This window comes from Manis pentadactyla, chromosome 9, assembly GCF_030020395.1.
Source record: "Manis pentadactyla isolate mManPen7 chromosome 9, mManPen7.hap1, whole genome shotgun sequence".
NCBI classification, from domain to species: Eukaryota; Metazoa; Chordata; class Mammalia; order Pholidota; family Manidae; genus Manis; species Manis pentadactyla.
The window spans coordinates 11,355,628-11,380,661 of NC_080027.1; the positions used below are offsets into that span (position 1 = coordinate 11,355,628).

At 48.8% G+C, this 25,034-nt stretch overlaps 2 protein-coding genes across 23 annotated transcripts; one reads left to right on the plus strand and one right to left on the minus strand.

Moving 5' to 3' along the window:
• Positions 1 to 429: 429 nt before the first annotated feature.
• AIP (aryl hydrocarbon receptor interacting protein) lies at positions 430 to 11,182 on the minus strand. 2 transcript variants are annotated; one of them, XM_036931187.2, is made up of 6 exons: positions 10,955 to 11,182; positions 3,271 to 3,450; positions 1,905 to 2,093; positions 1,288 to 1,464; positions 1,070 to 1,203; positions 430 to 733 (listed from the first exon to the last, which is right to left on the minus strand). In XM_036931187.2, the coding sequence occupies exons 1-6, from the start codon at positions 11,051 to 11,053 to the stop codon at positions 661 to 663; spliced, it is 852 nt and encodes a 283-aa protein (XP_036787082.2). In that variant the 5' UTR covers positions 11,054 to 11,182; the 3' UTR covers positions 430 to 660. The 2 variants fall into 2 exon arrangements, with proteins under 2 accessions (XP_036787082.2, XP_036787076.2); XM_036931181.2 differs by having other exon boundaries at positions 1,062 to 1,203; positions 10,955 to 11,174.
• Positions 11,183 to 16,224: 5,042 nt separating this feature from the next.
• On the plus strand, positions 16,225 to 22,638 carry TMEM134 (transmembrane protein 134). 21 transcript variants are annotated; one of them, XM_057506843.1, is made up of 9 exons: positions 16,225 to 16,462; positions 17,392 to 17,456; positions 17,940 to 18,029; positions 18,183 to 18,380; positions 20,155 to 20,201; positions 20,362 to 20,406; positions 20,532 to 20,585; positions 20,663 to 20,751; positions 21,084 to 22,638. In XM_057506843.1, the coding sequence occupies exons 1-8, from the start codon at positions 16,289 to 16,291 to the stop codon at positions 20,743 to 20,745; spliced, it is 756 nt and encodes a 251-aa protein (XP_057362826.1). In that variant the 5' UTR covers positions 16,225 to 16,288; the 3' UTR covers positions 20,746 to 20,751; positions 21,084 to 22,638. The 21 variants fall into 21 exon arrangements, 20 of the variants coding, with proteins under 20 accessions (XP_057362826.1, XP_057362820.1, XP_057362822.1 ...); XM_057506837.1 differs by lacking the exon at positions 20,532 to 20,585 and having other exon boundaries at positions 20,362 to 20,491; XM_057506839.1 differs by lacking the exon at positions 20,155 to 20,201.
• Positions 22,639 to 25,034: the final 2,396 nt, after the last annotated feature.

Here is a 25,034-nt window from a genome sequence, read left to right on the forward strand (position 1 = left end):
CAGGAAGGGAGCCTGGGCCTCGGAAGTCTCATGGACGGCCCCATCTTCCCCCTCCAGGGCCCACCCAACCCACCCCTCCACACCTGCAGCTTTTCAGTTCCTGTGGCCTAGACAGCTCTGCCTCCAGAAGCTGAGGCCATAGGAGGTGGGAGCAGAGACTGGAGGGCCCCCCTGGCTTGTGCCTGCTTTGTATCTCCCCGAGGACTGAAGGCTTCCCGACACCCTGGCCCTGACAGCAAGAGACACTTCCTTTGTGACAAATCTGTTCCCCATTTCTGTCAGGGTCACTGAGGCCCAGAGAGGACTCAGAGCTGATAAATGGGGAGCTAGGATTAGGACCCTGACCTTTGCCTCCCAAGATCACTCAAGTACTAGGAACTGTGAGCAATGACCCCAGCTCTCCCAATATATCAGCTTAGCAGGCCCAGAGAGAGATAAATAAGGCCTTTATGTACAGAGAAGGATGACATTGCAGGGGTGGGTAGGTGGGCATGACAGCAGTAAGGCGGGCATGGCCATCAGGGCCATCAGTGGGAGAAGATGCCCCGGAAGCGGGCCTTATCCTCCTCGTCCTTCTGCTGGATCCGTGACTCCAGGGCCCGCAGCTCACGGCTCACAGTGGGTGCCAGGGCAGGGTCTAGCTCCAGCACCTTGGCAAAGTCAGCCTGGGCCTCCTGGGCATTCCACACGGCCGCGTGCGCCTTGCCCCGCTTGAAGTAGGCCTTGACATTGTCTGCCGGGGGTACCAGCGGGTAGCAGACACATAAGAATGTAAGGGGGGAACCAGCAAGCTGCCCAGCCTGACTTATGACATGATGGAAACAGCCCTCCTGACCGGGGATGCCAACCCCATGCCCGCGCGACACCACTCAGACCTCACTGGCGTAACAAGGCACAAGGCCCTACCTGGTGGGGGGCTGTCTGGTCAGGCTTCTGTGGAACTCAGAGTGGGCTGATGTCAAAGGCTCCGTCTTGTGCCCCGGCACCCAGTGGTGACAGGGAGGAGGCCACTCACCTGACCGCCCTGGGCCCACCCCAGGTACCCAGCTCCGAGCACTCACCGTCATACTTGTTGAGGATGGAGGAGCAGTGCTCCAGCACCTCGTAGTACTCCCGGGCCACCAGCTTGCACTGACAGTAGTTGAGCAGCAGCGGCGTGATCTGCTGATCCAGCTGGATCCAGTCGGGGGACCCCGGCTGCTCCTGGGGGGGAGGGGAACAGAAGAGAGGCTGAGACCCAGGCCCCCCCGGCCGCCCCCACCCCTTCCCTGCAGCCCCGGGCAGCACCTTCATCTGCAGGTTTTTGAGGCAGGCGATGGCATCATGGTATTTGGCAGCGGCCTCCTTCACGTGGCCCTCACGGTACAACCGGTTGCCCTCCTGGTGGATGACAGGCACTGCCCTTGCTTTCTCCTCATCCGTCATTGCCCATGGGTCCTGCTGGTACGTGCCAGGGCTCTCCACCTGCCAGGGCATGGGCCAACACAGGGTGAGGCCCCAGGGGTGCCACCGCTTCTCCAGTGGCAGACCTGACCAGACTCGGCCGGCCCAGCCTCCTGACTCTGGGTGCCAGGGGCAGAATCACCTGTGGATTCACTAGCTATTCAAAAAACATTTATGTAGCATCTTGTATGTGCCCAGCATGGCGCCAGGTTCTAGGACTAGATCAGCGAATGAGGCGGTGAAAACCCCTGATGTCCCAGAGACCTGAGGAGAAAGAGGGGCCCAGGGGACCCATGAGGACTTCCAGGGTCCCGCATGCATGTCCTGGGCCTGCCCTGCCCAGGCCCCCAACAGTCAGTCCCCCAGACCCACCAGCCCTGGGTGGGCAGGCAGGGCTGGCACCCTTTCTGAGGTGGGGCACGGTGGTTTGGCAAGCCTCCTGGGGCTTGGTGGCCTCTCACCTTAAGCATCTCGATGTCAAAGATGAGAGGCTGGGGGTTCTGCTGCAGGGCGTCCAGATCGGCATGGCCCAGAGAGCTGTGCTCCTGCATCTGGGCAATGCCACAGCAGTGCCGCTGGCCCTCCAGGGGGTCCTTGCCAGCTGCAATGTTGCGCAGACTCTTGGCCACCATAGGATACAGGACCACATGCTGCAGAAGGGCGAGTAGGCACCAGAGGCTGTCAGCTAGCTGGTCACCAGGCTGAGGCCCAGCTGCCCACCCATCGCCATCTGAGAAAGGACACTGAAGCCCAGGGAGGGGCAGCACCTGCTCGGGCCTTGCTCGGCTGAAACTCAGGGGGGCTCGTGCCGCAGGACTCCCATCGCCTCCCAGCCCTCCACCCTGGTAAAGGCCCAGCTTCCCACACTCTGACCTCTAAAGCAAGCCGAGCACCCCTACACAGACACACTGCCACCCCTACACAGACACACACTCCCACCGTCCTCACAAGGCCTCTTCTCTTCCTGGGGTGCAGTCCCCAGCTGAACTCCCCACCTTTTCTAGGGTCCCTGGACATTCTGTTCCCAGCATCCCTTCTCTCCTGCCCCACCCCACCCCACCCCATTCAGGGCCTACCTCAGAGCTGGGCCCAGGGCAGCAATATCAAACCTCTGGGAGACCCTCAGGGACAGGGACCTAGCCTTTGACATTTCATTAAAACGAGCTACGGGGATGGTGGGAACCAGACTACCTCCCCACAGCCAGCCCTCTCACTGCCCTGGTTGTCTGCACAGGATGGACTGCTGGGCTAATGAACATCCAGCCAGCAGACATATCCTGAGTCTTGGCCCTGGGCTGGCCCAATCCCTGCCCTGCAGTAGCTTAGACCCAAGCAGAGGCTCAGATCTTGGCCATGTTAAGGGCATTAGTGGTTGGAAGATGCAAAGAAGAGGTTCAAGTCAACCACCAGCAGTCAGGGAGGGCTTTCTGGGGGTGGTGACCCAAGAACTCTCTTTGAAGTATGAGGGAGGATGTTGGCCAAGAAGGAGATGGAAAGGAGGGGCAGGAAGGTGAGTGGGAGGGAGAGACTGGTAGGAGCCAGATGCTACAGGGACATGTGAGCAACTATAGCTTATGCTGTAGCCTGGTGGTGACTAGGAGCCAGAGAGGTTTGAAGCGAGGAGTTATAAGGGTCATTTGCATTTGAGAACCGGTCCTCTGGCGACAGTCTGCCTAATGGAGAGGAGAAAGCAGAAGAGAGGCCAGGACACCAATGTCCTGGCTGTGTGGTGCCCTGGAGGAGGCTGGTGGCAGCTTGGCCAGGGCAGAGGCTGGGATGAGGAATACGGCACGACTGGATGGCAGGCAGGTGCGGGACATCAGGTACCTTGATGTCGCAGCAGAACTGGGCGATCTCCCCCTCACGCATGGTGCACACAATGGTCTCCCACACGGGCAGCTTGAACTTCTTGCCAATGATGAGCTCCATGGGTTTGCCGCACACCCGGCTGTCATCCAGCACAGTCCCCTCCTCGCTGCTGTGCAGAGTTCGGTAGTGGAACGTGGCCTGAGGGCCACAGGCAGGATCAGGCCAGGGCACAAACCCCCACCCAGCCCCCAAGACAAGCCCAGCTCCCAACCTCAAGATGGCACAAGGGCAGGGCTCACCCAGGGGTCACCACTTGGCCTTTACCCCACTACCCAGGTGAGGAAATTAAGGCACAGAGAGAGAAATTTGGGGCTCAAGTCACATGGCTAGGGGATGGACAGGCTGCGAGGCCACCCTCAGCAGTCTGGCTCCAATCATTCTCTCAACAAATATTTACTGAGCACCTACTATGTGCCTGAGCTCTGCACTGGACACAGCAGTGAACAAGAAACAGAAGTCCCTGCCCCCGCGGAGCTCATGCAGAACTTCTAGAGGAAAGAAATGGGCCACAAACAAAACAACAGGCTCTATTTGGTGGAGTTAAGGGCTCTGGACGAGAAAACAAAATACAGCAGGTTAAGGAAGGGCGTGTTTACGGGGCCAGGGGGCCTCACTGAGGAGGCAGCATTTAAGCAGGCAGGCAGGTGCTGGGGTAGGAAGGAGGTATGAACGTTCTAGTCCAAAAGATCAGCGGGTGCAAAAGCCTTGCCGTGGAACTGTGTGCTGTGTTCCAGAAGCAGCTAGGCCAGCATGGCAGCAGCAGAGTGGATGAGGGGAGGGGTGTGCATGGGGTCGCCGGGGTCAGCAGGGACGGGCCCCACAGGGTCTGTAGGCTGTGGCGAGGACTTTACTTTGCTGCTCTGAGATGGGAGCCAATGGGTGGCTACAAGCAGAGCAGTGGCATCCTACATGGGCTACCCTGCTGGGATAGGAACAGGGTGGAGGGGGTGACAGCAGAGCAGGAAAGCATGAGGAGGTTCCTGCAGTAACCCCCCCGGCCGAGGACAGCAGCCAGGCCCTGAGGGGTAATGGCACAGTGGTCAGATCCCAGGTGCATTCCTGGGACTTGCTGCAGGGTGTGCGGAAGGAGGAGCCACGGAGCCTGGGAGGTTTGGGCCTAGGAACCAGAAGGCGGGAGGTGCCCTCTGCTCAGATGGGGGAGGCTTGGGTGCAGCAGGCGACGTCTGAGTTGCCAACCAGACATCAAGGTGGACATGCTCAGTAGGGGGCTGGGTATCAAGTTTAAGGGAGAAGTTAAGGCTAGAGATATAAATTTGGGAGTAGTCCAGACATGGAGAATTTTTTTAAAGAGGAAAGACTGGATGAGATCATCTGGGGGTGAGTGCAGAGAAGAGGTCTGAAGACTGAAGCCCGGAGAGCACGCAGATGCGGGAGCCCACACGCTTCGCCACCATGCTGCCACTCTGAACCTCCACATGAGCAATATGGGGTCAGCAGTAGTACCTAGCCCACATCTGGGGATGAAAAGAAATACACCTGTGAGATGATGGGTCTTTAGTGTGAACCGTCTGTTCCTTCAGTGCCACTGTCCACAGATCTTCCCAATCGTTACAGTGTTCTCTCCTGGTGGCTGTTCTGTCCTGTTCCATCTCCCTTGCCAGGACTTTCTTCAAGGCCGCTGACCCCCTCAGCTCGAGGGAGCATGTGCCCACACCCGCACCCCTTCTATTGACTCAGAAAGGCTCCCTCCGCACAGACTGACCACTGAGTTCTGCAGCTCCGCTCTGCTCCCAGAGCAGCCACCACTGGGCCAGGACGGGCTCTCCGCTAGCCCAGCCTTGGCCTAGGCTGGACAGGGAGCACGTGGTCATTCACAGCAGCTCTCACTTTTGGTGTCCGCATTCTCTGCCAGGATCTTCCGTCAATATGCATGTCCTTCATGACTGCTCTGCTGGGCACAGGGCTGCCCGGGGGAAGCTCCTTACTCTACAGACAAGTGGCAACTGGAAAGGCCCTCCAGGAGGAGGGAACCGCAGGGGAAGAAGCAGGGATGTGCAGGCGGGGACCACGAAAATGAGAAACCGAGTCAGAATGACGTTTAATGCAACTCGGTTTCTCATTTTCGTGGTCCCCGACTGCAACATCTGGCCCCCAACGTGGGGCTCGAAAGTGGCACGCTTCGACTGACTTCAGGCCGTCAGAACCGAAAGGGAATTGGACGCTCCGAGGTAAGCGGAACTTTTGGCATTATTTTTGCAGAGCCTTGGGAGATTCCCAGACCGCCCAACAACAATATGCTGTTTTATTGCATACTTTACTTAAAGGCTCCGGAGTTAAAGTTAAAAAATCAACTATGATAGAGTTGTTTGAATTGGTTAATAAACATTGTTATTGGTTTAATCCACAAGGGAACGCTGTACTGAATTTAAAAGTCTGGAGACAGGTTTTGCCGAGCTCACCAGCAAGCAGAGCGAATTCCCTTGTCTGTTGGGTCTCTGTGTAATTTAATTAGTTTAGCCCTGGAACCTTTACGATCTGAATCTGTGAGGGGGTCAATGCTGAATTTGATGATAAAAATGAAAATGAAGAGGAGACCCAGAAAATACTGGGGGAGCGTCCTCATTCTCATGAATCTTATGCAGGTCAATATGAAAGTCTAGGGACTTTACATAAGGAATCATTATTTCCTGGTGAGGAATCAGACATGGAAAAGGATTCTGAGATGGAGCTAACAAGGGATAGAAAACGTAGCTTTTCTCAGCTGCGTGCAGAAACTCCATCTTTAAATAATGACTCTCAGCATTGACTGAAAAACAAATAGCTACTTTGACAACGTTGGAATCACTAATTTCAATGCTAACTCCGTTAAAAAGTAAAGGTGAATCTCCTTTAATTAAGGAAGATGATAAACACATCTATCCAGTAAAAACTGTTGACAGTAGAGAAAAGGGAGCTTGTCCCTACAGCCCCCCCTTCACCTCAGTATCAGGAAATTCCACCTAAGTTAACTGTTCCCATTCCTCAAGTTTCAGTAATAGCCCGATCCATTCTAAATGCAAGAAAAGAGGGAGATATTGATGCTTTCTCACTGCCTATCAGTTTCTGAATTTTGTGTTGCTGAACAACAAATGCCTGCTAATGATCAATATCCTCAGGGATATCGACAGTTTGAATATACTCCTTATCTTTTAAAGTTATAAAGGAATTGAAACAAGCAGTGACTATGTATGGGATACACAATATGATGTTAAGTTATCAGTATTCCCTTCTGAGCATTCGCCTACTGGTATTTTATGGCAAAAAGGAAAAATTTTAGAATGGATTTTTTTACCACAAAAGGCATCAAAGAAATTACTTACATGTACAGATAAAATTTGTCAGTTAATTATTTGTGAGCACTTACAATTGCATACCTTGGCTGCATTAGACCCTTCCCAGACTTGTTCCCCTTACCTACACCCAAATAGCTGACAACTGGAAATTGAATAACTGGCAAATAGTCTTTGCCAATTATATAGGAACTATCAGTAATCATTTTCCAAAAGACAAACGTATTCAATTTCTTAAAAAAAAAAATCAGTGGATTTGTACTGACATTATTAAAACTCATCCTATCCCAAAAGCTGATACTTATTATATAGATGCTAATAAGGAAAGCACAGCAGGATATAGTGGAAAAACTATAAAAATTGTCCAAACTTCTTATCACTCAGTACAAAAGACTGAATTATATGCTGTTATTATATTATTACAAGATGTTACAAGTCCCCTTAATAGTGTTACTGACTCACAATATGTTGAATATACAGTAAAACATATTTACTCTGTTATTCTATTTGATGATGGTACTGAATTGTATCAATTATTTTGTACTTTGCAACAATTATTGTATGACAGACATCATGATCTTTATATCACTCATATCTGAGCACACACCTCCCTCCCTGGTCCAGTGACTAAAGCTAATGAACATACTGATAAGTTACTTATTGGATCCCTATTGACTGCTAAGGCATGGCAGGAACAAACTCATGTTAATAGGAAAGGTTTACAAGTTAAATTCCACCTCATTAAAGAACAGGCTCAAAATATTACTTATCAATGCCCTCAGGGTACTCAGATCCAAAGTAAATCTTACACCCCAGGGGTCAATCCAAGAGGATTGCACCCTAATGAACTGCGGCAGATGGATGTCACCCATATCCCAGAGTTTGAAATATTATTCTATGTTCATTGCTCAAATGATACATATTCTGGTTTTAGATGGGCTTCTGCACTATCAGGAGAAAAGGCTGATACTGTGATTCAACACTGCCTTGAAGCTTTTAATGTTAAGGGACTACCAGCTAAATTTAAAACAGATAATGCCCCTAGTTATCTTTCTGCAAAATTACAAAAGTTTCCTTCCCAATGGGATATTAAGCATGTTACCGGAATTCCATATTATCCTCAGGGACAAGCAGTTATTAAAAGACATAATCGCACATTCAGATATGTTGCTTAAACAAAAAGGGGGATATAGTAGCATAGAAACTCCCCATATGAGAATACACAGGACATTATTTACCCTGAATTTTTTGAATTTAAATGATACAGGTTCATCAGCAGCCAACAGACATTGGGTACAGGAAAAGCCTGCTTTTTAAAAAAATGACATGGGAGAATGGGAATCAGGGATGGTTCAAAGGTGGGGTTGAGGGTATGCTTGTGTCATTACAGAAACAGGAGAGACTATGTGGATCCCAGCTAAAAAGATAAAACCCAGAAAATGAATAAAAGGTCTTGAGTTGATGTTGAGCCTCCCATTGATGAGATGTGAGCCATGACTATTGGAAGATCCAGAATTCGTGTTCCATTACCAAGAACTCAAAAAGTGAATCCCCCAACATAGTGACAACTAAAAAAGATGACACAGGAAGCCGAAAAGAGTGTACAAGAGACCGGACAAGCATGCAAATGCTTCAAATTTGTTCCTGGTTGTGACTGCTGTGGTCACCATGGGGATAAGTTCTGCCAACGGCACTAATTATCCATATTGGGCTTACATTCCTAACCCCGGATCAATCAAACTATTCATTGGCTCTCTGAAACGGTCCCAATATATGTTAATGATTCCAACTGGACTCCTGGTCCTTATGATGCTCATGGTCCCTTACGGCCAGGAGAAGTGGGCATGAAAATTGAGAATTATACAGTGGGAGTAGAGGGGATACCCATTTGTATTGGACATGAAAACCATTGTTTGAAAATGCAACCAGCTGCATGGTTATCAATTGCTAAAAATGATCCCTATAAAGAATCAAAGAAAAAATTATTCCTTCTTCAAGCATTTAGATTCCACAAAAAAATTAATACAAATGACATAACAGATCATCCCCCTGATGTGCCCATCTGCACCCAGCCAATAGCTGCAAGAAACAATGAATGGGTGCATTGGATGAACTGTCGAGGAGAAATAGGTCAGGTTTTACTTAATACTTCCTATGGAAATCATTGATTGGAGCCCTCAAGGTTCCGCCCAGACCAGAGGACAGGGGCATGACCTGAGATGGCATAAATATATTAATGGCACTAATTACACCATTTGTACATTTTTCTAATGGGACCATTTATTGGCATGGAGGTGAAATGTCTCCTCCTGCCCCCATTTACCTTTTGGGCACCTGCAATATCACTTACAGAAAATTCCCTCAGCTCTATAGGGTCTCACAGCTTGGAAAGGCCATATTTGGAATAATAGTATTACAAAAAATAGTTAACTGAGTTTTACTAAAAACGAAAGTCATTATATTCAGCCTGTGTCAGATTTCCCTTTTTAATTATGATTGGTCACACAGCGTGGAATTCATCCAGATATTCTGTCCTGTATAAGTTGTCCATTCTATACTTGTATTAATAATTCTGTTCCTTTTTTCACAAAATAGTAGTCTCTGGTTTCCAGTTCAACTACAACAAAAGTGGCAAGATTCTCCAAGCATGATGCTTCTCCAGTATACTATTGACAATCTTCTGTAAAGAACTAAACAAATGATTGGATTAATTATTGCAGCTATCCTGGGAATCATAGCTACAACCGCAAATGCCACAACCACTGGAGTTGCACTTCAGCAAAGTATTCAGACTGTGGACTTTGTTAATAACTGGTATTCTTATGTGTCGAAATTGTGGTCCACCCAAAGACAAATAGATAGTGAAATTAATACACAATTGACTGATTTGCAACAAGCAGTTATTATGTTAGGAGATCAAATTGTTAGTTTGCAACATCAAATTTCTATGAAATGTGATTGGAATACAACCGGGTTTTGTGTTACTCCTGTACCTTATAATCATACTTATTTTCCATGGACCAATGTTAAAAGGCATTTGTTAAATCATGGCAATTATGACTCAAGAAATATTAGACCTTCAACAGCACATTACTGATACTTTCCAGGAACAACTACAGGTATTAAGTGGTTCTAATTTACTGTAAAGTATTGCAGATGAAATAAGTAATTTGAACCCAACTCAACACTTAAAAATATTTAGTGTTTCACTGCTACACTTACAATAATTGTATTATGTTTGTTATTTGTTGTTTTGTATAGTCTGGAGAAGAGCTGCCCGAAAACGTCAACGTGCTCATCAGCAATCAGCTGATGTTCTTCTCACTAATGTTACAAAAGATGGAAGCTAAACAAAATGGGGGAAATGTAGATACCCCAGGAGTTAACCCTGCTGTAATTTAGCTCTTGCTTAAGCTTAATTTATAGCCGAAACTAACCTAAGAGAAAAGAACAATAGGTGCTGTGTCTTGGAATTTGGTGTGGGTCATGAGTGGTGTGACACGGGCTGCAAACAGTTCTCATGATCCTTACTGAGGCAAACCCAGATAAGGAAAACACCTTGAGACTCACGTGGCCAGATGACTTGACGAGCTGGGCAGCGCTGACTTGGTGCTTAGTCTCCAGAGGAAGTCTAAGCCCTCTGCATTAAGCGTCATTCTGACTCGGTTTCCCATTTTTGTGGTCCCCGACCGCAATACAGGGAAGCCTAGGTTGTTTGGGGAAGGGGCCAGGGAGGCTGGAGCAGGGAGCATGGATGTAAGGAGGAAGGTGGGAAGCTCTTTATTTCCAAGCCCTCATCTGTCCCAGGAGACACTCCTAGAGATCTGGGAAAACTGGCAAAGGCTTCCACTCTGCAGATCTGACCTCTGGGCCTGTTCTCAACGGTTGCACATCCCAGGGCCTCAGTATTCCCATGTAAACAATGGGTACTAGTCTAGGTGTTTTCAAAAGGCCTTTCCATCTCTAATGGATTTTGAACCTTGCAAACCAGAGGCTCCAGGGCCCTTCCCCAGTCCCCGGACCCCTCCGAGGTTGCGGGTTTCCAGCTGAGGGTCTTCTTCAGTGCCGGGTCTGTGCAAGCACTGGGATCAAATCCCCATCGGAAACACACTTTTTATGAACTACGGCCTCCGGATCAAAGCAACCACAAAGTCCAAGGCAGGGGGCGGGGTAGACGCAGCCAAATTAACCTCCTACTTAAAGTCAGACCAATCAGCGTCGAGCTCGGCACGTTCGCGGTAGGGTCACCTGCAGCCGCTCTCTGGGCATGCGCAGCCTCTCGCCTCAGGCCTCCTCCCGCCTCGCATGCGCACCGCGCCACAGAAGGGTTGACAGGGTGAGTAGGCACCAACCTTAGTTCCATTCTGGAAGTCGGGGAGCTCTCCTCGGCCCTCCTGTATAATATGCTTTTGGATCCCGTCCTCCCGGAGTCTTGCGATGACATCCGCCATCCTCCTTCCCCGCTGCTCTCTTTCGGTAACTTCCGGACTAACTCGTCAGCTTCCGGACCTGCTTCGGCAACTTCTACAGCTTCGGCAACTTCCGAAATAGCGCCATTTTGGCTGAGGGCAGATGCCAAAAAGGGACTGAACGTGGAAAAGGACGATGATTGGTTCTCTGCTCGGAGGCTGAGCGCGCGGATCTGATGGCGGGCAGGGCGTTAGGCTGTCTGGGGGCGGGGCCTGGGCCGGTCAGAGAGGCGGGGCGATGTGGGCGGGGCGGGCGCGTCCCCAGAGGTTGGGTCAGTGGTTGGATTTGGACTGCCGCCCTCCCACTTGGCCGTGTGCCACTCCTTTTAAAGATATGGGAGTGTAACGGCGTCACAGGGCTAGGAGAACGGCGAGGAGGCGGGAGAGCCCATCCCTAACGCCACCCCCAGCACTATTTGTGTGTATTCCTTTTTGGCCTTTTCTAATTGCACATCTTGTACAGTAGTCATGACATTTACGTCCTGGATTTTTCTCTTTCAAAAAATAAATAAAACCAGGACTAAGAGAGGGGAAGGAGGGGTTCGGTATCCCTATGGGAACCGTAAATTACCCTAGAGACTGAGAGAGCCTCTCGTGGTTGGGAGGGTTGTCAGCACCCTGAGCCCAAGTGTCTTAGATGCCCAACCAATATGAGGGGACTACATGACCGATAGAAGTGACGTACTTTTGAGGCGAAGTTTCTCTGTGCCTCTGGATGCTAGCTGTGAAAAAATCTGTCTTCTGCCTCCACTTTGGAGGTTTAAGTAACAAGAGGCATGTCTTGAGGCCTGTGCACTGTCTTAATCCCATCCGCATAACTGTGAGGGATTAGTATGTGTCCCTTGTGACCCAGCTGCTAAGTGCGTCAGATATTTTACACTGGTTCATTTCTCACAGGAGGTCCCCTGAGAGGCCTGACCTGTGAGGTCAAAGGGAAACATGCTTTGTCTGTTTTTCGCTTTTGTTTTTTACCAACATGGGAAGCTTTACAGGCAAGTTCTGCCACATTTTGAAGCAACAAGTAGTCTGTATTTTATGCAGATTGTTCCAGAAAATGGAAGAAGAGGGAAAGCCAGCAATATATTTATGAGGCTAGTTTAACCTTGATTCCTGAACCAAAGGCAAAAAAAGTATATACCCATTTTACTAATATAGATATGAAAAATCCTAAATGAACTATTAAGCTAATTGAATCCACTAGTGTAAATAAAAATGCGTCAATATGCTAAATGAATGTCATTCACAGAAAGACAAATACTATATGATTCCATTTACATAAGGTACCTAGAGTAGTCAAATTCATAAAGACAAATTTGAATGATGGATGGCTGAGGGAGGGGAAAATGAAGAGTTGTTTAATGAATAGGCATAGAGTTTTGGTTTTGCAAAATAAAGAAATCCTGGAGATTGGTTGTGCAACAATGTGATTATACTTAACACTACTGAACTGTGCACTTAAAAATGCTTAACACAGTAAATTTTATGTTGTATGTATTTTACCAGAATTAAAAATTAAAACTTTTTTTCAAAAAAAATATCAAGATCAAGTATGGCTCATTCCAAGAATGTAAAAATGGTTTAATGTTATTACTGTAATTCATCATGTCAGCAAATGAAAGGAGAAACCTCATATGGTTATCTCAAAATATGCAGAAAAAGCTTTTGATGAAGTTCTATGACTATAATAAAAACTCATAGGAAAAAAGAGGAACTTTCTTAGGTTGATAAAAGCCATATGTGATTAAGTATGATGGAATAAATATTCATATTCCCTTCAAGATAAGGGACAAGACAAAGAATGCTCTCTTTCAAGATGCTGTTTAGTATAGTATTAGAAGTCCTAACCAAAGCAATAAACCAAGAAAAAGAAATGAGAGTGATTATATCTACATAGAAAATCCAAAAGAATCTACAGTTTTAATGCGAGAGTTCAGTGATGTTACAGAGATATAAAATAATCTACCAAAAATTAATAATACTCTTCACATCATCAATAACCCATTCAAAAATATAATAGAAAATAAGGTACCATTCACAACAGCAATAAAGGAGGGAAAAGCAATTAAACTCAGAAAATATTTAGGAAAATGAAACACAGCCCAGAACTTTTTGGAGAGAAAAAAATTTAAGGACATAAAAGAAGACATGAATAACTGAAGAGACACACCTTGTTAATGAATCAAACAGCTTAACTTTTAAAGCTGTGATTTACCCTGAAATTAATCTAGAAATTCAGTGAAATCCCAATGAAAATTGGGAAGATATTTGAAGAACCTGGAAACTTTCTTGTACTATTTCTATAGAAAAATGAAGGTCCATGAAAAGCCAGGTCCAGTTTGAAAAAGATGACCAAAGAGGGGACTTGCCCTTCCATATTAAACCACCCTGCAAACCATAGTAATAAAAAGTGATATGATACTGCCTGTGAATTAGTTAAGTAGATCAAAGGAAACCAAAAGAGAGCTCAAGATAGATAGTTATGTTAAGATCTATATACTAGACAGGTGATAAAAGTGGCACCACAGTTCAGAGGGAGAAAGAACTGATTGGTGGATGGTACTGGGGAAACTGCTCACTTTACACTGAAATAAATCTGGATCCCTCCTTCCCCCACATTCAAAGGTAGAATCCATAGGATTAAGGACCTTAATATGAGTGTAATACCTCACACTGTTCAAGTGCTTATAAGTGCCAGACACTGCGTTATCTTCCTTACTATGTATTAACTATCATTTAATCCTAAATTAATGCTATAAGGGAAACACTATTATTACCTTCCTGTGACAAATGAGGAAACTGAGGCACAGAGAAGTTACATAACTTGCTCAAGGCCATGCTGGGACTAGGGTGAGGTGAGTTAGGTGAGTCATGCAATGTTGAATATTGCCTTTAAAATTGTTATATTTTGTTCATCATAGATTTTTGCTTCAAATTTGATAATGTGTTCAAATATTACTAATATTGCTTGCTGAGATTTTTGGTATCCCCTTAAATTTTTCACCCAGGGCAAGTGGCTCACTGCCTTCACCTTAGTCCTGGCCCTCCAAGATTCCAAAACTAGTAAAAAGATGGGAATCCCACTGCAGGCAGTATGGCTCCAGAGTCAGTGAACTATCTTTTTGCAATACTTTTTTAGATAGTAAATCTATCTGGCTAGTAGAATAAGATGTTGGAGAATATTTGTGTAACCTTGGGGTGAGGAAACACTTCAAGTAAGTCTCGGAAAACACAAACATGATGGGTTTGACTATATAAAAATGAGAATTGTTCTTTACCTAAGGGCATCTTAGGCAAAGCAAGGAGACAAGGAGATATGTGCAACATCAAAACCCAGCAAGTGACAATGTTTAGATATGTACAGACATGGAAATCAGCAGAGAAAAGGCTAGAACTCAATTTTTTAAAATGGACAAAGGATATGAACAGAATTCACAGAAAAGGAAACCACTGCAACAGACAAGTGCATAAAGAGTTTTTCAAATTCTCTATTTGTCAGGGAACCCAGGTGAAAAAGAGGCCCACTTTACATTGATCCAACTGGCAAGCCATTAGAAAGCTGGCCTAGCAAGTGCTAGGAGAAAACCAGAATGCTTATGGTGGGTGTGTACATTCATACAGCTACTCAGGAGAGCATCTGCAGTACTTTGTCAAATCAATGGTGCATGTACCCCATGGCCTTGAAGTCCTATTTCAAGAAGAATTCTTCTGCAGTCCATAAGAGCACAGTGTGAAGATGTTCACAGCAGTGATGTATGCAGTGGGGGCACTGAGGCCAAGCTAAGTATGCATCACTGAGGGGTTGTGGTGGATAATAAAAGTGCTGGTGCTCATCATGTTATACCACATACAGCTACTGGAAGCAACAAATAAGATGTGCGGGGAAAACATCGGTGTTGAGTGTAAAAATCTAAACAGATGAGTTTTATACATGACACCATGTTGGTATATTGCAACCACATCCATAAAGAAGCCACTGCCATGTGTAGCAGAGGGTCAGGCAGGATTCAAAGAAGCCAATTGAGCACATTTATGTGGGTCTTATGGAAGGGAGATGGGGAGTGAACAGAAAATGAATTAACAAGAGGGGCCTTGTTCATAGTGATGATGTGTCACAATCTAATAAGTGGGATTGACTCAAGTCTGTACACGAGGTCATAAAATGAAGAGGGGTGGGTGGATGGAGGAGGAGGAGCATCTAGCCCTGGAGCTAGGTGGACCTGCGTTCAAATCCCAGTTCAACCAATTGGAGGCATTTGGGATTTTGCTCAACACTGTTCTGGGCACTGTAAACACAGTGAATAAAACATATAAAGATAATTTTGGGTAAGTGCTGTGTGATGTGAAACTGACTTTACATAGTAAGGGATGGCTTCTCGGAGAGGTGACGTTTGAGTGGGATGTAGATTGATGAAAAGATCCAGCTGTGAAAGAGCTGGTTAAGTGCCTTCCAGGTTTAGGAAAGAGCACATGCAGAGACCCTGGGGCGGGAATGAGCTTGGCCTGTGTGGCTGAGTCAGGTGAAAGAGGGGCAAGGGAGACTTGATGAGAATGGGAACGGCAGGCAAGGGACCAGAGCATTCAGAGTTTTGTGGGCCTTAGTTAAGAGTTCAGATATTATAACCACAATGGAAAACCAAGAGACGGGTTTATGCATAGGAGTGACTTAGCAGCATACGTAATAAAATAAAAAACAGAAGTTTCATTTAAATATAACATACAGAAGAGGATCAAATGCTTTAAAAGACTGGTTTGCTGCGTGCAGACTGGATTGGAGAACAGTGGAAGCCACATAAGTTCTCTGAGCCTCAGTTTCCATACGTGCAAGGTGACGAGAATACCCCTCCCGCGCAGCGCCTAGGTAAGAGTGGGGTCACAGTCAGCTCCCGGGGTCTTCTTTCACTGGAGCAGCTGGCTGCACGTAGGAACCTCAGGCTGCGTCGGAGCTCCAAACAGCTGTCGTAGCCGGAGTGACCGCTGGACGGCGCGGCGGCCGGGGGAGGTCCGAGAGGAGGCTCCGCCTACTAGTCCGCTCGGCGCTCGGCGCTCGGCAGCTCTGGTCTGCGGGCGGAGGGGGCGGGGCCTCGGCGGGCCGCCGGGTCTTCTTGCTCCCGAGACGTCGCACAGGGCGTGCTCTGGCGCGCGGGGGCGGGGCCGCAGCGACGCGGGGCTGGCGGCCGCGGATGGCCTCGGCGCTGGGCGCCTGAGCCGGCGGGGGCCATGAGCACTGCCCGGCCCCAGTTCAGTATCGATGACGCCTTCGAGCTGTCCTTGGAGGACGCAGGCCCTGGGCCCGAGTCCAGTGGGATCGCCCGCTTCGGGCCGCTGCACTTCGAGCGCCGGGCCCGATTCGAGGTGGCCGACGAGGACAAGCAGTCCCGGCTGCGCTACCAGGTGAACGGCCCGGCCCATCTCACCCAGAGCCCGTGTCCGGGCGGGACCCCAGGCCAGACCCTGGAGAACATTTCAGGGGAGAACCTGCCTCGAGGCCCCACCCAGAGCGGGGAGACCGCCCCCGGACGTGGCCACTGATCCAAAGCCCTGCCCAAACCCTCGCATCTCTGATGTCGGTCCCCAGCCATCACTGGGGAGCCCAGAGTCCGAACTCGGGAGCTCGTCCCCCACCCGTAGCTGGAGATCCCACCCGGAGTCCCCCACCCATCCTGGGTACTGACCCTTCGCCCTTTACCCCGCTGGGCTGAGGAGCTCTTCTGTACCTGAACCAGACCTTGCCCACTCAGGAGCAGCCCCCTGAGCCCCGGGACAGACGGTCTAACGAGAACCTGCGCCCCCTCCTCTGTTCTGGAAGTCCCCGCCCCTCCTTACCCGAGAGCCACACGCCCCCACTCTCATGATTAGTCCGTGCTCCTGCCTTGACCCCCTCTAAACTGGAAATCTCCGTTATCCCAGAGGATATCCATTAACTCTAGGTTCCTTTTCTTGGAGACCTGGACCAGATTCCTGGGCCCCAAACCTGAGAGCCATGGGCATGTCCTTCCCTGGCACCCCAAATCCAGAAACACCATACTAGGCCCCTGAAATACCAAAGAGTGCTCCACTCTGAACTGCCAAACTGGGGAGATCTTCTGGCCCTCGGACCCATGCTGTCTCCTGCCCCCCAAAGCCCCCAGCACTCACCTCCTACCTGGGTTTCGGTATTTGTGAATCATCAAACCCGTTTTGCTGGGAGGGTGGAGGGCCAGGTGAGCAGCTGTTAGGCGCTTAGACAAACAGTTGTGTGGGCCTGCTTTCCTCCTCCCCGGGAGCGGAGTGAGGCAGGTCTGGAGCCCCGTAACCCCGCTAAGCCCTGTGTTCTGGAATAGAACCTGGAGAATGATGAGGATGGAGCCCAGGCCTCTCCAGAGCCGGACGGGGGAGTCAGCACCAGGTCAGGACAAGGTGGGGACCCACCCCATACCCCCATCCTCGTGCCTCTGGCTCGTGTCCCCAGGTCCCTGCCCACTTCATCTCACCTCACTCAGCTCTTTCAGGGGATTTCTAGCTTGATCCCCACCCCCCACACACAGGGTCTAACTCTCCCCAAGTGCCAGTCTCACCTACCCACCTCCACCAGGCCCTTTTTCCTGCAGAAACCACCAGCCTGGCCTGGCCCCTACCTTCCCACAGGTCCCCTGTCCTGCAGGAGTCCCTAGCTCCAATCCCCAGCCTTCCTCCACCCCCAGTCCTGCAGAAACTCCCAGCTCTTGTGTTCCTCTTCACCCTGTCCCTTCTCAGTGTCTCTGGTCCTGCAGGAACACCCAGCCCTAGTCCCTGCCCCGTCCCCTGCCACAGCATCATGACTCCCATCTGCAAGGGATCCCCTTCCTTGCCTTCCCCCTGCCCCTCACTGGGCACTGCACCCGCACTGTAGGGATTCTGGCCGAACATCCATCCGCAGCTCCCAGTGGTCCTTTAGTACCATCAGCAACAGCACCCAGCGCTCCTACAATGCCTGCTGCAGGTGAGACCCTGCCCTGCTTGAGTCCCCCGTGCCCGGGCCCCAGTACAGCTAGCCCTGGCCATTCCCTCTCAGCCCTCTTGGCCGGGAAGAGTGACAGAATAGGCGAGCCTCTTGTTGTCTCTTCCACACCCACCCTGATCTCGTACCGCCCAGCTGGACTCAACACCCTTTGATCCAGAAGAACTGCCGGGTAGTGCTGGCCTCCTTCCTGCTCCTGCTGCTGGGGCTGGGTGAGTGTTCCCTAGGGCCCCTGCTGACCCCCGAGAGGGCTCTGCAGCTCCCCTTGGCACACTGGGCCTTCCGGCACCCTGAGGAGGCAGCTGGCTGCCATCACCCACCCCCACCTCACAGGTGAGGAAACTGATGTCTTGAGACAGGAAGGCCCAGCCTCCTGGTCACACAGCCAGAAAAACACATATAGTTGAAAATGGAACCTGGTTCAGTGCTCCAAGCTTTTCCTGTTTTAAAGACTTAACCTGTTTGATTCGTCAGGGAACAGAAGATTAACAGCTACCGTTATTCTGTGTCTACTTTGAGCAGGATAGGCTTGTTCCTCCCACCCCCACCCCCTGGCCCTTTACAGCAAGTAAGAGGTAGGGCTGTCACCAGCACTTACATGTAGGGGCATGGACAAGGATCCACAGGGCACCTGTCACTGCCCCTTCTCTGGAGAGCTGACGAGGACCTCTCTTTGACCCCCATTGCTCAGGTGGGGAAACAGGCCCAGAGAAGGCAGATCTTGCAGGCAAATGTTTCCTGACTCCTACACTCCTCATTCTAGGGGCTGAGGGTCAGGGTTCCAGAAAGGATCTAGGGTTGCAATCAAAATGGCCCCATAATTTGGGCCCAGCTATGGCACTGCCCTCCCTTCTCCAGGAATGCCAGAAAGCTGAGTGGCAGCCTTGCCTCATCTCTGGGCATCTGTGTGCGGGGGGTGGGGAGCTGTACTTCTCCAACACCTGTTATATGCTGGGCCTGGGTTGCACTGACCACCTGCCTTATTTTATCCTCTTTCTCAACACCCAACAGGGAAGTGCTTATTACCATTCCAGTTCAGAAATAAGGACAGGTTCAGGCAGGTGAAGGGACTTACTCAGGTCACAGCTGGGAAGCAGATGAGCTGGGATTTAAACCCCTGTAAGTGACATAGCTAGGCCAGGGGGCCACCATAGGCCCATATAAAGGGCCTTGGTAGGAACTGGAAAAAGATGCCTCCTGCGTGGGTGGAGCCCACAGCCCTGAGCCAGGGTGCAGGGAGTTAGCTTCAGCCCCCATCATGCCCTTTTTGAGGTGCTCTGGGCAAGGCACAAAGCCCGTAACTTATGTCCATGGCCCCCCTACTGCAGAGTCCAGCTCCCCACCTCCACCCATCCCATCCTCTGACTGGGGACCCTGGACTCTCTCTGGGTCTGAAAAGTTGGTCCAGTTATGACTTCCCCTTTTTCCCCAGTGCCCACTGTCCTCAGCCAAAGTCCACATCCCTCCTTGGGGCCTACAGGCCCTGCCAAAGTCCTCAAGCCTGGAGTCTTGCCTCCCGAGTCTTGGCAAAAGCTAGAAACTCCTAGAAAGCCCCAAGTTACCTCCAGACTCTGGGCCCTTTTAGGCTGTTCCCTCTGGAAAGCTCTCCCTGCAAAGCCTCTGGAGTCAGATATCTTCCAACTTCCTGATGCAGTCCTGGGCAGGTTACTTCCCCTCTCTGTGCCTCAGTGTCACCTCCTGTGAAACGGGGATGATAGTACCTGTCTCATTTGGTCAAGGTGACAAATAAGGCAGTGCATGTAACACTTAGCCCTGTGCCTGGCAGCACCTAGTAGGTAAGTGGTCTCTAAATGTTAACTGCTATTGCTGCTACTCTTGATCAGCTTAGATGCTGCTGCCTCCCAGAAGGCCTCCCTGATGCCCGAGGCTCCCTGGCTGCCTGATCTTCCCCTGTCATATCCTGATCACCCTGGTTGTAGCTTGGAGGTTCTTGGTTATGTCACTAGGGAAGGGCCGTGAGGACAGGGACCATCTGCATTTCCCTGGGATTCCCAGTACCAGGCACACTGCTGGTGCTCCATAAATGTTTGTTGATTGATCTAAGACCACACGAAGGAGCCGACAAAAAGAAAATCTCTCCTTTCAGACATATCTCAGCCCGGCAGGTGCCGTGCTCTGAAAACACAGAGCTTGGTGAGCTCCCCAGGGAGGATGTCTATCCAGGGGGCCACAGGCTTAGGTGGGGGGCACCATTCCTCAGGACCAAACCATGTTGAGGGTTGCGGGTGGAGGTCTCTGCCCCGCCGCTGTCCCCAGCTCCCACCCTCACCCTCGCGAATCCATCTGTGTGCAGTGCTGATCCTGACCGGCGTGGGACTGGAGGTGGCGCCCTCACCAGGTGAGCGCCCCGCCTCCGCAGGCCACAGGCGTCCTTGGCAAGCCCGCCCACCTCCCAGCAGGAAAGGGACCCCGCAGTCCCGCAGGTGCGGCCCTACCCTGACCGCCCCGCTTCTCCTCCCGCAGGTGTCTCCAGCGCCATCTTTTTCGTACCCGGCTTCCTGCTGTTGGTCCCGGGAGGTGCGAGGGGGCCGGGCGGCGGGCAGTGGGAGGGGGCTCTGGGCGGGGCCTCGGCGCTCACAGGCCCCGCCCCGCAGTCTACCACGTGATCTTCATCTACTGCGCGGTCAAGGGCCACCGAGGCTTCCAGTTCTTCTACCTGCCCTACTTCGAGAAGTGAGCCGCGGTGAGCTCCGTGATCCGGCGTCTGCCCCGAGCAGCTGTGCGGCCCCCTGGCATCCGCAGAGGGCGCTCCTCGGGCCCGCGGCCCACTCCGTTCCCTCATCTCTAGGGAAGAGCCTCTCTAGGACTCTCGATCCCCCACTACCCCTCGGGAGTTTGCTCAGGAAGTTTGGGGCGCCCAGACCGCAGCCTGCTTATCTGGGCCTGGGCAAGTCGCCCCGCACTGGCTCTGTGCCTTAACTTATTATCGGGCCCTGGGGCTGCTGGGGTGGTGGTTTGTGCTAATAAAAGGATACTTAATTCTAGTGGAGACAATTGCCCGCTCTTTCCCACCAGCCCAGCACCCTGGCCACAGCACCTTCGCGCAAAGGCTGAGGAAAGGATTGACCCTGAAAGAGAAGGGCTCCAAACCAGCCGTGTCCCCATTATACACATATCGGGCCTGCTGCTGAAAGACTTGCCTGATGTCACCCAGTGTGTCAGGAGCAGAGCTGGGCCTGGAACTCTTCTGCCCTGCAAGACTGAAGAAGGCTTATCTAGCCCCCCTGGTCCCCCAGCCATTAGCAGAGTGGGCCCTGCCCATACCTTTACCTGGAGGGCCAGTGTGGGTGCCTGCCCTGGTGGCCCTGGCCGAGGGCACGCAGATGACGCAGGCCTGGGGCCTAGAGACTGGTATCCTGATTCCAGCCTGGCTCTGGGGCCCTGGGCTGCTGCAACCAGCTCCTAATGTGGGCTGTTACAAGGCAGCAGCCCAGCCCCCTCCCCGTGCTGCCCTACTTCGCAGCCCAGGGGTTGGGAGAAATAGAAGGCAGAGGATATGGCAAACAGGACCCAATGGCAGAGAACCTCAGTGTCCGAGATTCTTAGAACCGCAGAATATTGGAAACAGAACATCTCAGAATTTCAAAAAAATCAGCATCTCAGAATCCTAAGAACCAAGAAAATAATCTTCTAGAACCTTGAAGCTATCATGTATCAAACACCAAGAAGTTACCAAGTCCTATGCTAAGCACTTCAACACAGGTTATTTCTGGTAATCTTAACCACCTTACCGATGAGGAAACAGAGGCCTAGAGAGAGGCAGAGTTGGGACCATAACCCAGGGCTTCCATGGGAGAGGTCGGGAGGCACTGAGCTGGCGTGGTCCCCAGCCCACCGACAGCTGAACAAGTGTGGGCTGAGGAGACCCAGACACTTACATATCTACAGTGTCTCCCCCAGTAAAACGTGAGGGCCGTTAAGAAGGAGCATTGCCAGGCCTGGCCTCTACTGTGTCTGCAGCAGCCAAGGCAGCGCCTCCAGATTCTTTAACTTTGTTGAAAGAATGAACCCCCAGATCTACACAGACTTCCCACCATCGGCCCCCAGGCAAGGCACTTTTGGGGGGGCACCAGCAGGATGCAGGTATGCCTAAACTAGTGGCTCTCCAACTAGTTGTGGTAAAGGATCATTTCTCATTTCTAATCCATCATGGACCAATACTTCTGTTAGATAAAATAAAAATTAGAAAAGTGAACTATAAAAGCCCACAGTTTGTATTACCATATTATTCAGACATAAAATTAAATTTCAATAAATATAATCAGAATGAACATAGGAAAACAGGTTATGAAAGCCATTCATTGAAAGTGAGCAAATAGGCAATGAACAGAGAGTTGCTACCGCCCTCATAACTTCTTGCCATTCCACAATCTTAATACCGAAAGTTATCCTGGCAGTGATGAGTCTTGATGTTGTAAGACTGTCTCAGGAGTCAGCAGGCTATAGCCCATGGGCCTGCTAGGACCCCCAAGCTAAGAAGGGTTTTACATTTTAGTAATGCTTCAGAAAAAGTCAAGAATAATAAGATTTGGTGACACATAAAACTGTGAAATTCAAATGTCAATGTCAACAAATCAAGTGTAATTATTATTTATTACATTTCCAACACAGCCACACCCATCTGTTGACTGGCTGCTTGGAGATACAAATTACAACAGCAAAGTTGAGCAACTGAGCAACAGAAACCATGTGGTCATCAAAGTCTAAAAGCTTTACTATCTGGCCTTTCAAAGAAAAGGTTTGCCTACCTATGGTCTATACAAACACTTTGACAGAACTCTGTGATCACACATTTAAAGTTTCAGTGAGACCAATGTGCTTAATTGCTGCTGGTTAATTTATGTAACAGCCCAAGTTGGACTGACAGTAACACTATCTTCAGGGAATAATAAATATCTAAACTCTAAATCTAATTTCTTTTGAGTTGGAAAACACATTAATGGTTGCATGCAGATTAGGAACATTAGATTTCCTTACTGAACTGTGACTCAGCTTATCCCCACTGCCTTTTGCCTCAGCCCATTTTTGTCTGATATGCGTGTAGTTACACTAGCTTTCATTTGCTTAACTTCTGCTAGTAAATCTTTTTCCCAAGCCATCACTTTCAGCCTGTCTATTGTCATTATACTTTGAACCTGTCTCTTAGAGTCTGCACTCAGCTGTAGGGGAGAGCCTAATATCTGCCCTTTGGAATCTGTTCTCTGCCCTTGCAGTAGAAGAACCTCTGTTTTTTGACTGGACACATGGTCACCCAAAACAAAGACTGCACTTCCCAGCATCCTTTGCAGCTAGGTGTACCAGCTGAGGCCTGCCTCATGGGGTATGAGTGATTCATCTCTTTGCCTCCTTTTCCTCTTTGTTCCTGCCTCTGTCCTGCCACCTGGAAAGTAAACAAATGTGGGCCCACCCTAGGAATGGCAGAGCAGCCAGCAAGAACCTGGTGCCTGAAGACCATACAGCTGCATTTCACCTAAGACTTTTCCTGTGGGGAAAATTAACTACTATCTACTTTATTGTTGAGCCTCTGTCACTCACGGAGAACCCAATCTGATATTGATACTTTCTTCTGAGACTGGGACTCTCTGACTTTTAACCAAAAAACTTAATCTATTTATATTTATTGTAATTTTTGTGTGTGTGTTTTTTTAAGGATTATTTCTATTTTCTGTTTTAATGTTTCCTATAGACATGTTTTTCTTTGCTTTTTTTCCTCCTTCCCAGCCTTCTACTGGCTTAATAAGAAGTCTTCACTTTCCCCCTTTTCCTCCTCTATTGATTTGACTATTGAACGGAACATCCTGTCTCTATTTCTGTTATATTAATAGGTACCCTTAAAAGGTTAACAAAGTTTAAAGTTAATGAATGAATCTATCCTCTTCTAGGAAAAAAAATATTTCAGCATGTCTAAAGTATCTCCTCCTAACTTCCATTTTATTTGTTTCTATTATTTTAGTCCCTCTGTTTTTAAAATCCTCCAATTTAATTTTTTTACAGTTAATGCTTCTTCAGAACTACCAATATGTTTACTGATTTCTTTCCTCACTATAATTTAGTATGTAATCTGCCTTCTTCAACAAGACTACATGAATGGGAAAACCCTTTCAGCCTTTGTTGAAAAAAGTTTATATTTCACCTTCATTCTTGAATAATGATTGAGCTAGGTATAGACTTCTTGGCTGGTGATCATTTTTCCTCTGAACAATGAACAATTTATTCCATTGTCTTCTGGCTTATATTGCTGCCAATGAAAATTCTTCTGACAGTCTAATTGCTGCTCCTCAATAAGAAATCTGACTTTTCTCTCAAGTTGTTTATAAGATTTTCCTTTTGTAGTCTGCAGTTTCACTGGGAAGCATCCACATATACATTTATTTTTATTTATCCTTCTCTGCCTCCAGTGTGCTACTTCAGTCTGTGTGCTTGTCTTTGTGGAAGTCTTTATGGGAAAATTCAGCCATCATCTCTTTGAATATTGCCTCATATATTTTTCTGCATGTTTTCTCCTTCTGAGACTCCTAATGACTTTTAACTGCTCTTTAATATTTCAATTTTTTTAACCCTCTGTGTTACCTTATGGGTGATTTCTCAGATGAAGCTTCCAGTTCACTAATCTTCCCTTCAATGGTGTCTAATCTGTATTTGAATTATCCTTTTATTTTTTCCATTCCAGTCATTATAGCCTTTATTTTTGGAAAGTCTTTGGGTTATTTTAAAAATATTCCTGCTCTATTTTCGTACTATTCTGTTACTGCATATGCATCTCTCTTCTGTCTTTTATCTCTTTTTATTTATTTATTTGCATTTACTCTGTGGTCTCTTTTAGATTGTTCTATTTTTTTTTTTGAGAGGGCACCTCTCATATTTATTGATCAAATGGTTGTTAACAACAATAAAATTCTGTATAGGGGACTCAATGCTCAATGCACAATCATTAATCCACCCCAAGCCTAATTCTTGTCAGCCTCC

Coding starts and splice junctions, on each gene's coding strand:
- AIP (XM_036931181.2), bottom strand. CDS start 11,053: ATGGCGGATGTCATCGCAAGACTCCGGGAGGACGGGATCCAAAAGCAT. Junction 3,451..10,954: donor ACTTCCAGAATGGAACTAAG/GTTGGTGCCTAC, acceptor TGTGGCCCTCAG/GCCACGTTCCACTACCGAAC. Junction 1,204..1,287: donor TCAAAAACCTGCAGATGAAG/GTGCTGCCCGGG, acceptor CCTCCCCCCCAG/GAGCAGCCGGGGTCCCCCGA.
- TMEM134 (XM_057506834.1), top strand. CDS start 16,289: ATGAGCACTGCCCGGCCCCAGTTCAGTATCGATGACGCCTTCGAGCTG. Junction 16,463..17,391: donor AGTCCCGGCTGCGCTACCAG/GTGAACGGCCCG, acceptor GTTCTGGAATAG/AACCTGGAGAATGATGAGGA. Junction 20,492..20,662: donor GGGACCCCGCAGTCCCGCAG/GTGCGGCCCTAC, acceptor CCCGCCCCGCAG/TCTACCACGTGATCTTCATC.